Source organism: Cetorhinus maximus, chromosome 17, assembly GCF_964194155.1.
Source record: "Cetorhinus maximus chromosome 17, sCetMax3.hap1.1, whole genome shotgun sequence".
Taxonomy (NCBI): Eukaryota; Metazoa; Chordata; class Chondrichthyes; order Lamniformes; family Cetorhinidae; genus Cetorhinus; species Cetorhinus maximus.
In genome coordinates, this window is record NC_135895.1 from 56,535,979 (window position 1) to 56,552,623 (window position 16,645).

General features: G+C 43.6%; 1 protein-coding gene across 2 annotated transcripts in view; it reads left to right on the forward strand.

The window, feature by feature from the left end:
* negr1 (neuronal growth regulator 1) overlaps window positions 1-16,645 on the forward strand; it is a 685,966-nt gene that overhangs the window by 595,428 nt on the left and 73,893 nt on the right. For both annotated transcript variants that reach the window (XM_078561247.1, XM_078561248.1), the window contains exon 5: window positions 15,325-15,445. In XM_078561247.1, the coding sequence (XP_078417373.1) occupies window positions 15,325-15,445 (121 nt within the window). The remainder of the gene's footprint in view (window positions 1-15,324; window positions 15,446-16,645) is intronic.

Genomic DNA, 16,645 nt, shown 5'->3' on the forward strand with positions numbered 1-16,645 from the left:
TTATTAATGCATAAAACATTTAATTTTACACCTTTGTTGAGTTGATTCCTAAAAATAGAGATCCAGGCTATCTAATTGACAAAGTACTCATTGGCTATCATCATGGATACCACATGCATACCCCATTTCCAAGATGCTGCATAGATAAACTAAGAAATATGGACAATCCATACTTTCCCAGCTCACCAGTGCTCTATTGAGTAAAAAAAAACACTTTAGGCTGATTTTTTGCTGAGCAGGTGGGCGCACGCCCAACCCGGTCAAGCGTAAATTGACGCACAATGACGTTAGGCGAGTGTCCCGACGTCATCGCGCATTCGCGCAATATTTCGATTGGTGGACATGCACGGGAGTTGGTAGCGCAACTGCCGACAATTAACAGGCCTATTAAGGCCATTAAAGTATTAATTGGATTCAATTTTTCACTGCCCGTCCAACCTTACAGTTGGTGGGCAGGCGAATCAGCCATGCGGCCTTTGGATTTTTTATGAAACCTCATGCACGGGCAGACTCACATGAGGGGACATGTTTTTTAACATTGATAAAATTTTAATTTTTGATGTTAAGAATCTTCAGCTCCTGAGGTAGCTCTGTGCCTCAGGGAGCTTTCCTTGCGCGCACCTGCACGCATGCGCAAACCTCCGTGCTCGCCCTCCTCCCGCCCCCATCCTGGCAGCGATCAGCATTGTAGTACAAGTTTCACACTGGCTGGCCTTTAATTAGCCAGCCAACGTGAAATTGATGCCGGGGCCCGATCGCGGGCAGCAGGCGGCTTCGCGGCTGCTCCTGGACTTGCTCGCTGCACCCGCTCAACGAGGTAAAAATCCTGCCCTTTGAGTATAAGGCTAAGCTATACAGGCCAATAAGCCTGCATTTGACACGACCATTTCAGATGATCTCATCTGGGTCAATGGTTGTATGACAGTTGATTAAAGATGCTTGGATTTGGTGAGAAGTGAAGTGGAGGGGAGGGGAGTGGCACGAGCAAATGTTCACATTTTTGACCTGGGGAGGTTGTGGGGGGGAGAGAAGGAAGAGCATGGAGGGAAAATTTAAGAGAGAAAAAGAGCTGCTTGAGCATGAGACTGGGTATAGATGTAATACATCACCACAGTGGAATAGCACCCTGATGCTTGCAGCTATGTTCACAAAAAGAATAGCCACTTGCAACTTACCTGGGAGCAGCTGAATTCCAGTGGAAGGCTGGATTCAGTGGCTTCAGGAGACTAGAAGAAAAATGAGGAACTATAATTTTCAAACCATGAAACAGTTGCTTGTACATGTGTTACATATGTACATCTAATGTTGGCAGATGTTATACATTGTCAGATAACTAATCTTAAAAATAACGTGTCTTTCTCACCTATACTTCTAATCTCCAGCCTGACACGAGCCAACACATTCCCTGATCGTATAATAATTAAACTTTGAATGACGCACAATCTACTAACAACATTAAATGTGGTGATCTTGCAATGATTTAGCTCCACCTTAGCAAAATTAGACATTGTGCATTACATGATCAAGCCAATTTAACAGGGTCATTTGGGTTCTTTCTCTCTTTGCTAAAAGCTGAGTGCTATTAGCTTCTTTCTGGTATCTTAAAAAAATTCTGCCCACCACGCGCCGTATCTTGAGGTGGTGTCTGCATGTTGCAATGGAGCTCTTATTATGATATTTCATAGAACAAAGACCCCAAAAACTATTTACAGGCCCATCATCTTGACAGTATAAATGGCAAGGCACTTGCAGAAGAACTGACGACTGACATACAGCTCTATCATTTTTAATCCAATATTATTATGGCACTTATGTTTATGCTATTGCATCTAGTGCACCTCTTTCCTTCTTTTATGCACCTTTATAAATTATGGTAACATTTGCTGCCTGCCCATTCACTTGCCACCATCTTGTGCATGAAATGTATAATTATTCTAAAATGAAATATTCATGCATTGTGCTCTACAAGGAACATTTTCTGTCTGCTGCCTGAAAGGGTGGTAGAGGCAGAAGCCCTCATAACATTTAAGAAGTATTTGGATGTGCACTTGCGATGCCATGGCATACAAGGCTATGGGCCTAGTGCTGGAAAATTAGATTAGAATAGTTAGGTTCTTGTTTGACTGGCACAGACTCGATGGGCTGAAGGGCTTTTTTCTGTGCTGTGGACCTCTATAACTATGACTCTATGCTGCATTTACTGCAAAAATCCAAAAAAAGTTACTTAAAAATAAATTACAAAATCCAATGTTGTTTTTCAAGTCACCAATTCAAGTTAATGCAGTTTCCTTAAGAATCAACCTTGAGGTGAAATAAATTCATTCTGTACCTGTGCTTAAAGAAAGAACCACTGTAACAAACAGTAGAAATCCAGTGGATGACCAGTTACTGTATATAAAGTTGTAGGCAAATATTATGATCCATTATGATGTAGTATGAAATATCATGGGGTTGGCACATGAGCCATACAAGAATGCATGCAGTAGAGTGCAAAAAACCCAATTAGCTGAGGTAAATTTATTTGAGTGGAATGTCTAGCTCTATGTAGTGATAACTGAAATGCTGTGTGGCCTTATGCAGCCAAATTTGAATTCCAGACTGTGCATAGTATTTAAGTAGAATGATTTTTTTTAAAAGGCTTTTCTCTTTTGGGATGACAATTTGTGCTCATCTCTCTGAAGCTTCATGCGCTATTATGAATATGTTTGGAGATTAGATCTAAAACCTTTTGATATCATTAGCCTAACTCCAATTGGTAAAACAGAACAGGCAAATTCTGGTTATTTCCATGCACCAGAGCACCACCTTCATCAAAATAATTGCCCATTTTGGATTCCCAGTTTTGATCTCTGATAATCCTCATAACAAGAAAAGGCTGGATACAAAAATTAAATAATAATATGCCAGTGAAAAACAAACTGAAACCTCCTGGAAATATGGGGAACAAAATATAAATGTTCATGGCTTAACCAAAAAACTCCAAAATCAATAATGTAATTTGCAGCTTAACATTACTGTCATAAATTTTGGGTTGCGAACTGAAGAGTAGTGAGTTGAAACTAAAGGGAAGGCTGGGAAGAATGTTACACTCCCAGGCAGGTAGACTTGTAGGCGGGGATGCTGTAAAATGCCATGGGCTCCTTTCTCGCTAGCTACCCTCCCACTCCTGCTCTGCCACAATGTTCCGAGCAGCAGGGCAGGTGTCGGGCGGCCCACGCACCCGTGTGCCAATTGAGGCCCTTAATTGGCCATTAATTGGCATTTCTTGCTTCTGCCACTATTTCATGGTGGGCTGAGGCCAGTGACAGGTTTGAAACCCAGCAGGAACACTGCTCGGTCCCTTAGCCGGAAGACGGAGGTTGGGGATTGGGGTGGTGGTTCCTCCTTTACGGGCCCTCTTTTTTTAACAGAGGCCCCCTGCCCAAGCTCCAGGCTGCCCCCCACCTGAGCTCCAGCCTCCCCCCCACCAGCCAATGCTTGCCTCCCCATGCCCTGTCCAACCTACCCCCCTCCACCCCCCATACCCCTCACCCACCTCGCCGAGGCTTGCCAGCCTGTTTTTGGCGAATCCCTACTCCATCCATGCACTTACTTTGCATCCGCATCCAGCCAACAAACATGGCACAGCTAGAGCCAGATTGACCAGCAGCTCTTGGAGGCAGAACTTCCTCCCCAGATGGGGCAGAAGTCTCATCTCAAAGTAATTCATGTTCTATCAGACGTTATATCTCTGCTGGGCCAGGGTCTGTGCGGGAGTGGAAGATATGTTCCCTTCTGCATCTACCCACAGCGCCTGCTCGCTGAATGTAAAACCTAGCCAGATGGGATCACTGTCCAGATGTAAGCAACAGGAAGGGACTTTTACCCTTAAGGTATTAGTTTTTCTTTCTTTGATGTAATCATTAAAGTGAGCCTATCTGTTCAGATAAATTTGCATATTGAGTCACCTATTGTTCATTGTATGTATGAGCTGTGGGAATTATGCATGGAAATGTATATACGAACATATGAACCTGCTCTGCCATTCAATAAGATCATGACTGATCTGATTGTGGCTTCAACTCCATATGCCATCTAGCCCTCACATCCTTTCACTACCTTGTTAGTCAAGAATGTATTTACTTCTGCCTTAAAAAATCCATTGACTCTGCCTCCACCGCTCTCTAGGGAAGAGAGTTCCAAAGATTCACAACCCTCTGAGAGAAAACATTTCTTCTCAACTTTGTCTTTAAAGGGAGACTCTTATTTTTAAATTGTGTCCCCTAGTTCTAGTCTCTCCCACAAGGGGAAACATTCTTTCAGTATCCACCCTGTCAAGTCCCTTCAGGATTGTATGCTTCAATAAGATCACCTCTTAGTCTTCTAAACTCCAATGGATACAGGTCCAGACTGTCGAACATTTCCTCGTAAGATAACCCCGCATCCCAGGCATCAGTTGAATGAACCTTCTCTGAATTGCTTCCAATGCATTTATATCTTTTCTTAAATAAGGAAACCAAAACTGTACACCAACTGTGATCTCACCAACTGTAGCAAAACATCTCTACCTTTATATTTCACCCCAGTACAATAGGCAAACTCCAGTTACTGCAACTAGACTCGATTATATCATTTTGAATCATGAAATCAATTTATTTTTGTACTTGTGATAACTTTGCCGGATTTAGTCTATAAGGATGTTGTCTTATTGAAGATGAAATTTGTACAGAGCTATCATGTATAGCTAAATGTGTCTTTCCCAACCTATTTCCACAAATAGGTTTGTGTGACTGCAATAGCTTTTCCAAATCCCTTTGACACTTGCTTGGAAGGTAACTCAATATTTCATTTAAATTTTGAAACGCCCCCTCATTATCCAATTTGAATGGAGGAAAATCAATTTCAGAGTCCTGCACTTCTACCTCTTTCTCATCATCCACCATCACTAATACCTCTTTTTGTTCCTCTTCCCTGTCAAAGTAATTTTTAATTTTTAAGCATATTTACATGACACACCCTCTGCTTCTTTCTTCTATCTGTAGTATTTATTAAATAATTTACTTCACTCAATTTCTTTTCAATCCTGTAAGACCCACTAAATCCTGCATTTAATGAATCACCTAGTACTGGTAACAAAACTAGTACTTTCTCTCCAGAAACAAAACTGTGAGTTTTAGCCTTCTTATCTGCCTTCACTTTCATCACTTGCTGTGATATCTTTAAATGTTCCCTAGCCAACTCACATGCTCTGTTCAATCTTTCCCTGAAGTTTGATACATAATCCAGGAGAATAGTTTCTGAATTTTGACCCACCTATTTCTGATGAATTTCAGTGGTCCCCTTACCTCATGACCATAAACTAGTTCAAAAGGGTTAAAACCAGTCAATGCATTAGGAGCATCTGCAATAGCAAAAATGGAATTCCGGTATCCCAATCTGTGGATATCTTGACAATATGCTCTCATCATAGTTCTTAAAATTTGGTGCCATCTTTCCAAAGCTCCTTGTGACTCCAGATGATAAGCTGTTGACTTGAACTGTTTTATCCCCAAACTGTTCATTACTTCCTTAAACAGCTGTGACATGGAATTTGTCCCCTGACCTGATTGTATTTCTTTAGGTAAACCATATCTTGTGAAAAATTTAATTAATTCCTGCACAAACCTCTTAGTTGTAATATTTCTTAAAGGTATTGCTTCAGGAAACCTAGTAGACACATCCATTATTGTCAGTAAATACTGATTTCCACTTTCTGTCTTAGGGAGGAGTCTTACACAATCAATCATGACCCCTGTAAAAGGTTCTTCAAACACTGGTATAGGGATTAAAGGCACCAGCTTAATCACTGCTTGTGACTTTCCTGTTACTTGACATGTATGACAAATTCTACAGAATTTGACTATATCCCAATGCAATCCTGGGCAAAAAAAAACCCGTCTATCTTTTCCTGTGTTTTCCTAATTTCTAAATGTACCCCCATTGGAATTTCATGAGCAATCCTCAGAATCTCATTTCTATATCCTAATGGGATAATAATCTGATGCACCTCCCTCCAGCTTTCATTTGCTGAGACATGATCCGACCTTCATTTTCTCATTAAAATATCTCCCTGAAGGTAATATCAACCGGAACACATTTTGCTTCTGTTTCTGAATAATCTTTCTGATATAACTGTTTTGATTGCAAATCATTTTTATGTAACTCCACTAACGTCCTTGAGTTAAACACTTCAGCTGAATTGTCCTGTATTCTTTCCTCCTGAATAATGCTATCAAACACAGTGTCAGCTAATTGGATTTCGACACCTTCTTGCCTTTGAATTGCCTGCCCTTCTTGTTTTTCTTGCTCTTCCCTATGAGCCTTTGCTCTTGTTACAATATAGTCAAGAAACAATCCAGGATGTTTCTTTTGCAACACCTTTGTTGAAAACACTTCTAAAGGCTGCTCAACTACCATAGTCATCACCCACATTTGCGATCCAGCTATATCATTACCCAGAATAAATTGAACCCCTGCAATGTGTAATTTTTCCACCACTCCAACTATAACTTCACACATCCTTCATTTGCTCTTTAAATTTACCTTCCACAGTGGAATACACTTAGCATCTCCATGAACCCCACTTATTATTACCTGCTCCTGCAATACTCCCTTAGAACAACAAATATCACTATCCCACAACATTAAGGATTGACTAGATCCTGCGCCTCTTAAAATTTTAATATCTTTACCTACTGCACCCTCTACACATGGAAAGGCTTTCCCTTCACACACAAAGGGCAGAATTTTACAGCCCCGTTTCGGCAGGGACGGGGGTGTAAAATGCGGCGAGCCATTACTTCCCATTGACTTCAGCGGGAACGTAAAATCCTGCTGTCATAAAATTCTGCCCAAAATCTTGAAACATTTCTGCAACCTGCTCCTCTGAATTCTCTTGAGTAAACTGTGAACACATTCACACTTCTTCACCTATCACTGATTGTCCCTGTTTCATCTGTACACAAACCACAGGTTTCTCCTGTGCCTGAACCTCAGAACGAACCGTACTTTTACTTCCAGAGCTTTTCTGTACCCCAATAATTCCAACAGGTTTTTTCCTGCAATTTCCAACACTGACTTCATGTTCCCCACTTTATTACAATGAAAATGCCTCAATTTTCGAATGTCACTTCTACCTTCAGCATCTTCCTTTTTATTCTGAGAAAAAACTTCCTGGGAACTTCCAGCTATTCCTTCCCTTCCCTGACTACCTTCCTTTCACCTTCTCACTTCTAATCCTTTTCCAATTTGAAAGAGTGACGAAAAAATGTTTAGCTCTATGAACTAACTCATAATCACCAGCTATCTCTGCTGCTTGTCTTACAGAATCAACCCTCTGTTCCTCCACATGAGTTCTCACCACCGAAGGGATTGAATCTTTAAATTCTTCCAAAAGAATTACTTTCCTAAGAGCTGCATAGGTTGTCTCTATTTTTAACGCCCATATCCACCGATCAAATTACTTTGTATTACTCTTGCAAACTCAATAGAAGTTTGCTTTCTCATATTCCTAAATTTCTGCCTGTATGCTTCAGGAACCAACTCATATGCACTCAAGATAGCCTTTTTCACCACATCATAATTCACCGATATTTCTTCTGACAGTGAAGCATATACCTCATGCGCACTACCCACCAACTTAGACTGTAATAATAACATCTAATTTTCCTGTGGCCATTTCATCTGGTTAGCTATCTTCTCAAATGAAATAAACAATGCTTCAATATCTTTTTCCTAAAACTTTGGAAGAGCTTGTACAAATTTAAACATTTCAGTTGGAATTCTCTCTCCCTTTTTCTCTTTCCTCCTTCTCAATTTTCACAATTTCTAATTCCCTTTCCTATTTCCTTTCTCTCTCCTGCCTTTCTACCTGTTCCCTTATAAAAGCCATTCCTCTGTCCTTTGCTTCTAATTCAAGTTTTTTCAGTTTATTTGCTTGTTCAAATTCAAGCGTCTTCATTTGTAACTGAAATCTCACTACCCCCAGCTGTGACTCATTGGTGTCAGGTTTCACCTCCAACCGTTAAGTGCTGTGTTATACTTTTAATTATATCTGATTTCCTAGCCCCCGCAGGCAACCCCAATTTTAAATTATCTGCCAACTCTGTAAACTTTTGGTTATTTGTTGCAACCCAATCAGAGTTATATCTTCTACTCCCAGGCAAATCTCAGCAATTGCCAAAGCCATCTTGCAGTCCTACCACTTCTAAAAAACCTCACCAACTCCTAAATTCAAAGTTCCTCTCATACTAGTAACTTTAAGATTTACCAATTCCAAACCAATCAAGGAAAGATAAATTTTATCCCACCAAGAGCCCCCAGTTGTTATGACACAGCAATTGGTAAAGGCTGAGTTATTTAAAATCCCAGAGGGAAACTTTAATCAACTGTCATAACCTATATTTTCAATTGGTATGTTTTGAGTTGCAGCTCTAAATTGAGGAATAAGACCACCAGTTCTCGAGTGGTTTTTATATCAAACTAATTTAAACATATATTAATTTACAAAAACTTAAACACATACACATGGCTACAAATTACTACTATCATAACTTTTAACAAATTCCCAAATTAATCTCCACTAAGGCAACAATAACCATTCGACTTAAACAGGCACCAGGCAAAGCATTTTCACCTTACAAATTCAAAATGAGGTTCCTTTCAATTTTGTTCCTTTGCAGTCAGTTGTAGGCTTACAGGCTTAGATCTTACATGCCTCTGACCTGCACACACAAAACTCCGTTCTGTTATACCAAGCCTTCCCCTTCAAATGTAAATTCTCATTGTATCACTAGGCCCTTTAAACTCTACCTCTTCTAACAATAAAACCCCTTTCATCGTACCAATTTTATTAATAATAGAAACACATTGCTTGGTGTCTCCTAGCTAGGTGCAAGATTTCTCCCCCCCCCAGTTTTGAATGCTCTACTCAACAAAATGCAAATATACCTTCTACCTACTATTTACATCTCAAAACTACTATACATCAAAGCACCCAGAAAAGCTAACTTTAATCCAATTAACACACACACAGACTCACAGACACAGGCTAAACCTCCATTAAAAAAAATTCCAATAACATTATATATATTAATATCTCTTCCTGACAGTCACCCTATAACCTCCTTAATAGATTCCAGCAGTTTCCCTCATAGGGATGTTAAGCTAGCTGGCCTGTAATTTCCTGCTTTCTGTCTTTTTCCTTTGAATGGAGGAGTCACATTCGCTATTTTCCAATCTGATGGGACCTTCGCAAATCTAGGGAATTTTGGAAAGTTAATCGATGCATCTACTGTCTCAGCAGCCACTTCTTTTAAGACCCTCGGATGAAGTCCATTAGGACCTGGGGACTTGTCACCTTTTAGTTCTAATAATTTTCTCAGTACTCTTTCCCTGGTGATTAAAATTGTTTTAAGTTCCACCCTCCTTTTCACCTTCTGATTCACAATTTTTTTCCGGGATGTTACTTGCATCCTCTAAAGTGAAGAGACTTGGAACATATCTATTCAATTCATCCACCATTTCATTATTTTCCACTATTAATTACCTATTCTCACTCTCTAGAGGACCAACAATCACAAAAGCACTACCAGTGATAGACCCATGCTCGGGCCAATGCTCATCTTTGCAGTGGTCCATGTTCACTAGCGTCTTGACCTTCTAGAGGCCCCGCTGCCTCTTGCTGCTCAGGCTATTGCTGCTCATGGCCCAGTGCCAACCGGCAATGGGCCCTCTTTCTCTTCCTCTGGATGAGAGCCATTACCAAGGCAGAATTGCTTGCAGCCTGCATCATTAATGCCTCAATGGATGTGTGAACGGATTGAAGTGGTTCATTAAGTGAGCATGTCCTTCACAGATTTCCATCCATCTCAAAGCCAACAGCTAAACCCATCACCTAGCCTCCGTCTAGATATCCTCACCTGACCCCTTCCAGGTAAAGGACATCCTGGAGGACCAGGGATGGGTAATCCTCCCATGTACATGAATGTGTATGGATACATTGCTCTTTGAGCAGCGTGATCTCACGGACTGACTAACTGCATGGCCAAGGTCAGTTTGGAAAAATGGTGTGCATCATTTTTCAAACTTACTCCGCCACCTCCTACCCTCTCCTGTCACCCACCAACTTATCCCCATCATCATAGACCCACGCAATATCCCCATTCCTTTGGCCTCTGTCACCCTTGAACCTTGCCCTGTTACCCAGGACCCTATCATGATCCACCTCTACATGCCTTTCCTCCCCTCAGAGCTGAATCCATTACCTTCCCCATGCTCACCCTGCCTCCACCTGTTATCCTAGTCATCTGTCTTGTTCCCCTCCGTTACCCATCTAAGGAGACATTCACCTAACAGATTCTCACCCTAGACCCGCCAACCTACCACATCCTAATCTCCCCGCTGACTGTGATTGTCCCCTCCTATTACCAGTACCCTGAAATCTCCCCCCTGGACCCCACTGTCAACACCACTGATCCAGCCCTTTCCCTTTCCCTGGACGTTCCAGCTCACTTTCCTGGACCCTCTCCCCACCCCCTTCCCTGGACACTCTCCCCACCCTTCTCCCATTAGCCTGCCTCCCGTGTCCAGTTTTCACTCCAATCATCCAACCTACTTCTCTCCCCCATCCTCCGCTTATCTCCCTTGTTCAGCCTTGGTGCAGCGTTTGCTTAATGGCACTCGAGTGAAGTTATGCGAGGCTCCCAAGAAGGGGAAAGGAACATCTACAGGCCTCAAAGTTGTGGAAGAGGTGAAGCTCGCCAGGTGCACGCCACTCATTTGCAGTCATAAAACTGAACATTCTAAATTCTCACTGGCGGGGAACTTAATTTGGAGGGCGGGCTTAATTCCAGTGAGGTGGCCTTTTAATTAGCATGCATGAGATGCTAATGCGTGGGCCATGACCACTGGATCTTATCCCTCCCACTGCAAGCTCTTCTCCAGCACAGAGCAGGCATTCTGAACCTTGGCACCATACAGGAAACACAGCCATCTGCACGCCTGCTCTTGGCTGCAGAGAACTGTGTCTAACCCCCTGTCTATAATGTCCCCAACTACCACTACATTCATATTAACTCCCTCCACTTGAATTGCTTCCTATACCATGGTGCCATCATCAGTTTTCTCATCCACCCTGCATCCACCACTTTCATCCATAAGAACCGGTTGGGCAACTGCAAAGGCTGAGGCTCCTCCACATCTACCTTCTGGATTCCCATATCTTCCTCACTCATAGTCATACCCTCCTTTCCCTGACCAAATCAGAAGACCCTATCCTAAGGGATGTGATTGTCTCCTGATAGAAAGTGTCCAGGTAACTTCCCCCCCCCCCGGATGCATCGTAGTATCTGCAACTCGGTCTCCAGCTCAATGTCTCTGAGCCAAAGCTCCTCAAGCCGCACATAGTTTTTTTTTTGTAAAAATATACTTTATTCATAAAAAATCTTCAATCACATTCAAAACCATTTCAAAAACAACATTACAAGGGTACAATCCAGGTTAAACTTTTACAAAATGTATCACCAGGTGCATCAGTACAAACAATATTACAATCATTTACAGCCTTTCATTTTGATCTGTACAGCCCGAGGGGCGCACATAGTTTTTTTTTGTAAAAATATACTTTATTCATAAAAAATCTTCAATCACATTCAAAACCATTTCAAAAACAACATTACAAGGGTACAATCCAGGTTAAACTTTTACAAAATGTATCACCAGGTGCATCAGTACAAACAATATTACAATCATTTACAGCCTTTCATTTTGATCTGTACAGCCCGAGGGGCTCTAAACAGTTCCCAGTCTCTCGGTGCGCTGTGGTAGAAAGGTCTTAGACAGCGACCCTTCCCCATTGCGCCTTTGCGGCAGCTGCCCCAAGCTTTAGTGCGTCCCTCAGCACGTAGTCCTGGACTTTGGATTGTGCCAGTCCGCAACAATCGGTCGGGGACAACTCTTTGTGCTGGAAGACCAACAAGTTTCGGGCAGACCAAAGCGCGTCTTTCACCGAGTTGATGATCCTCCAGCTGCAGTCGATGTTTGTCTCGGTGTGTGTCCCTGGGAACAGCCCGTAGAGCACAGAGTCCTGTGTCACAGAACTGCTCGGGATGAACCTCGACAGCAACCACTGCATCTCTCTCCAGACTTTCTTTGCAAAGGCACAATCCACAAGGAGGTGAACAACGGTCTCTTCCCCACCACAGCCACCTCGAGGGCATCGTGCAGAGGGGGTGAGACTCCTGGCGTGTAGGAAGGATCTGACGGGGAGGGCCTTTCTCACCACCAGCCAAGCTACGTCTTGGTGCTTGTTGGAAAGTTCTGGCGATGAGGCATTCTGCCAAATGACTTTGACAGTCTGCTCGGGGAACCATCCCACAGGGTCCACCCTCTCCTTTTCCCTCAGGGCCTCTAGGACGTTACGTGCTGACCACTGCCTGATGGACTTGTGGTCAAAGGTGTTTTTCTGCATAAATTTTTCCACCAGGGACAGGTGGTACGGCACGGTCCAACTACTTGGAGCGTTCCGCGGCAGCGTGGCCAGACCCATCCTTCGCAACACCGGGGACAGGTAGAACCTCAGCACGTAGTGACACTTGGTGTTTGCGTACTGAGGGTCTACGCACCGCTTGATGCAGCCACACACAAAGGTGGCCATCAGTATGAGGGCGATGTTGGGCACGTTTTTTCCCCCTTTATCTAGAGGCTTGTACATCGCGTCCCTGCAGACACGATCCATTTTCGACCTCCAGATAAAGCGGAAGATGGCTCGAGTGATCGCCATCGCGCAGGAGTGTGGAATGGGCCAGACCTGCGCCACGTACAGCAACAGCGAGAGTACCTCACACCTGATGACCAGGTTCTTACCCGCAATGGAGAGGGAGCGTCGCTCCCACATGCCCAGTTTCCTTTTCACCATAGCCACTCGCTCCTTCCAGTTTCTAACGCATGCCCCGGTCCCTCCGAACCATATCCCCAGCACCTTCAGGCCGTCAGCCCTGACAGTGAAGGGGACAAAGGATCGGTCAGCCCAGTTCCCAAAGAACATGGCCTCGCTCTTCCCACGATTTACCTTGGCTCCCGAGGCCAGTTCGAACTGGTCGCAGACGTGCATCAGTCTGCGCACCGACAGCGGATCCGAGCAGAAAACGGCGACGTCGTCCATGTACAGGGAGGCTTTTACCTGAGTGCCTCCACTGCCTGGGATCGTCACTCCTCTTATGCCCGGATCCTTCCTGATGGACTCGGCAAAGGGTTCTATGCAGCACACGAAAAGGACAGGCGAGAGAGGACAGCCCTGCCTGACTCCAGATTTAATCGGAAAGCTATCTGTTTCCCACCCATTGATTGAGACTGCGCTACTGATGTTAGTGTAGAGCAGTTGGATCCAATTTCGAATTCCCTCCCCAAAGCCCATTTTGGAGAGCACATCCCCCATGTAGGTGTGCGATATTCTGTCAAAGGCCTTCTCCTGATCCAAGCTGATGAGGCAGGTATCCACACCCCTGTCCTGTACATAGGCAATCGTATCCCTGAGCAGCGCCAGGCTGTCAGAGATCTTCCTGCCTGGCACAGAGCAGGTCTGGTCAGGGTGGATCACCAATTCCAGAGCGGATTTGACCCGCACATAGTTACCGCAGACATGTTTGCCCTGGGTCACCCCACTGTCCAGGAAATCCCACGTTCTGCTGTCGCAACACATACCTGCCCTGCCATATTTATTATGTGTTAGTTAATTTATTCTTAATTAATTTATAAGTAATTAATATTGCTACTCCCAATGAAATGTATTACTGCTGGTGAGCCTTGCTAAAACTAATGAAACCTTAAATTATGAATAAGTTACATGAGTTTTGATGATAAACGAGCTAAATATTCACCAACCAATCACTTATCCATTCTCCTGTGATGTCACACTTTGATTTCTCTCAGGGGCTACAGATTGGACAGGATTGGATAGGTCTTCTAGGTGGTGGTTACTGCCTCTACATCTTCCTTTTGACTGCTCTTCTAGGTGGTAATTACTGCCTCCGGATCCTCATTGCACCTGCTCTTCAAATGTAAATTGTTTGGACTTCTATATGGACGAAAATGTATTTCACTCTAAACCTAATACAATGTGTATACTGCTTTTAATTGAACTATCTCCAGTGCTACTGGAAAAGAATGAGGAATAATTTGAGTTGGTCTTGGAGGGGCAACAATCCCAGAATTGGTGTTTTTCGACATCCAATATGTTTTAAACTGCAGTTTGTTTTAGTTCAGGAGTTTATTCCAAAACTCTGGTACATGACTAGCTGAAAGAAACTCAATATTGGTTTTAGCCTGAATTACATGAAGTGACATGAAGTGCTGTTACAGAAGCTGAGGCCTACTAAATGTCACCTTAGCTCTGTAGTACTCTTACCTCAGCATCAGGAGGCTGTAGGATCAGGCCTCAATCAAGGACAGGAGAAAATAATCTAAAGATACCTTGGTGCAGTACTGAGGAAATGTTGTTCTTCAGAGTGAGCAATTAAACAGAGCTGTTCAGCCTCTCCAGATGGATGTACAAGATCCCATGACACTTTTTCAAAGAAAAGTAGGAAGTCCTAGCTTCATTCCAGAATTTGAGCATATAATCCAGGCTGATGCTTATTTCCAGCACTGAAGGAGTGCTGCATCAACATCAGAGGTGTTCTCTTTCATGTAATAATTAAACTAGGCCCTATCCATTTGTTCAGGTGAGTGTAGAGGCACTATTCGAAGAAGGTGTCCTCAACAATATTTATCCATCAACCGACATAATCAAAACATAATTATCTGATCATTCATATCCTTGCCATTGTGGGGCCTTGCTGTGTACAAATTGGTTTCTGTGTTTGTCTACAACACTTCAAAGGTAACTGTGCAGGTCCAGAGGATGTGAAACATGTTATATCAATGGAAGTTTCTTCTTCTTTTGTTCTTTTCAGAAATGGAATTAAACATTTAAGGGATAAGATTATTCAAAAAACCCTCAGAATTGATAATTAACTACGATAAGCTTTGAAATTCTTTTATGAATGACATTGCATGTAATTTATCCATGCGATATGTAACATTGGCAGCAGTGTTTTGCACAATTATCTTAATTTAGTACAAAAGCAATGGTGTTTGTTTTACTTGTGAAGTACATACCACTTGGTGTGAATCGTTAAAGGGAATGGCCTGCAGACCTCTGCGGAACCAAAAGTGATTAGTGCAACATTACAGAATAGAAAAATGATTTCATTTTCCATACCTTGTTTACGACTTCTGTTCTAATACAGTGATTGTTTTCTGTTCTAGACCCTCCCGCAATAATGGAAATCAAGAGTCCTGGGATGGTAGTGGGTAAAGGAGGATTGTTGCGATGCGAGGCTTTAGCAGTTCCTGCAGCAGCGTTTGAATGGTATAAAGGAGACAAAAAGTAAGTCCACACCCTGAACTAAAACATATTTCTGTCTTTTCTCAGATAGTCTTTAATTTCATGCCTTATGTTAAACAAGGTATTTATTGCCTGTTGTCAACAGCAATAGTGGTAAACTATGAGTTTGATTTGTTACAGAAGTGACTATAATGTAATAATACCCAAAGCTAAAACTTGAAAAGTTGCTGAACATCCAACATCATGGGCAGAATTTTTCACTCGTCGGGCGGGCACGCGCCCAACCCGAACGAGCTTAAAATGACGCGCGATGACGTCGGGCAAGCATCCCAAAGTCAATGCGCACTCGCGCAATATTTCGCTCGGCAGGCCAGCGCAGGAGTCGGAGCCTCGCCCACCATTAATTAAGAGGCCAGTTAAGGCCCCAATTGACAGCGATTTAACATTGCCCGTGCAATTTTTCTCTCGTCGCACAGGCAAAACGGGAAGGCAGGCAGCCGACAAGTTGCAAAGCCTCATCCACGGGCACAATAGGAAGGGTCAGCAGCATTGTCAATGTGAGTAGTGAGGAGCTTTGGAGATAACTAGCTGCCGCTGGCCTATTGGTACTTAGCAGCTTAATCTCTGATTCTTAGCATTTCCACGTGTAATTTCAGGACTCATTGGTGTCTTCCAGGCCACCTGAGGATTTGGACCGTGTGGACCCTTCCAGGTTTCAGACAGCCATCCCTTACGTTGGTAATGCGGAGAAGGGAGAGGAGGCCAGGCATCCCAATGCAACTTCCAGGGGGCCGACCTGTGGGAGGAGAGGTGCAGGCACAGGGGGTGCAGGGCCAGCAGGTAGCCCAAGATGGAAGGGGCCGCAGAAGACGTCATAATCCTGGCATCTCCCTAGTCGCCGCAGCCACATCAGATGCCACGGTCACTGGCAGAGGGGGCGGAGTAGCTGCTGCCGTCATCCAGAGCGCCCTGAGAGGAGCCCGCAGAGACAACAAGCAGCTCGTGCGCCAACATGAGGTCGCTGTGGACTCCCTGCTCGCCACTGATGGATGGGCATCTGGCTGGGATACTGGGTGTCCCATCCATCTGACACATGGACACTGACCAGCTGAGGTCATTGCCTGTGTGAGGGCTTGCAGGTCCGAGTGCAACCCCAGGAACCCCTGATTCTGTTCCTGGAGCAGCCTCTCCATGAGAGTCACCACTCTCTCCATGGAGGAGGCTCCGCATGGACTCCTCCAC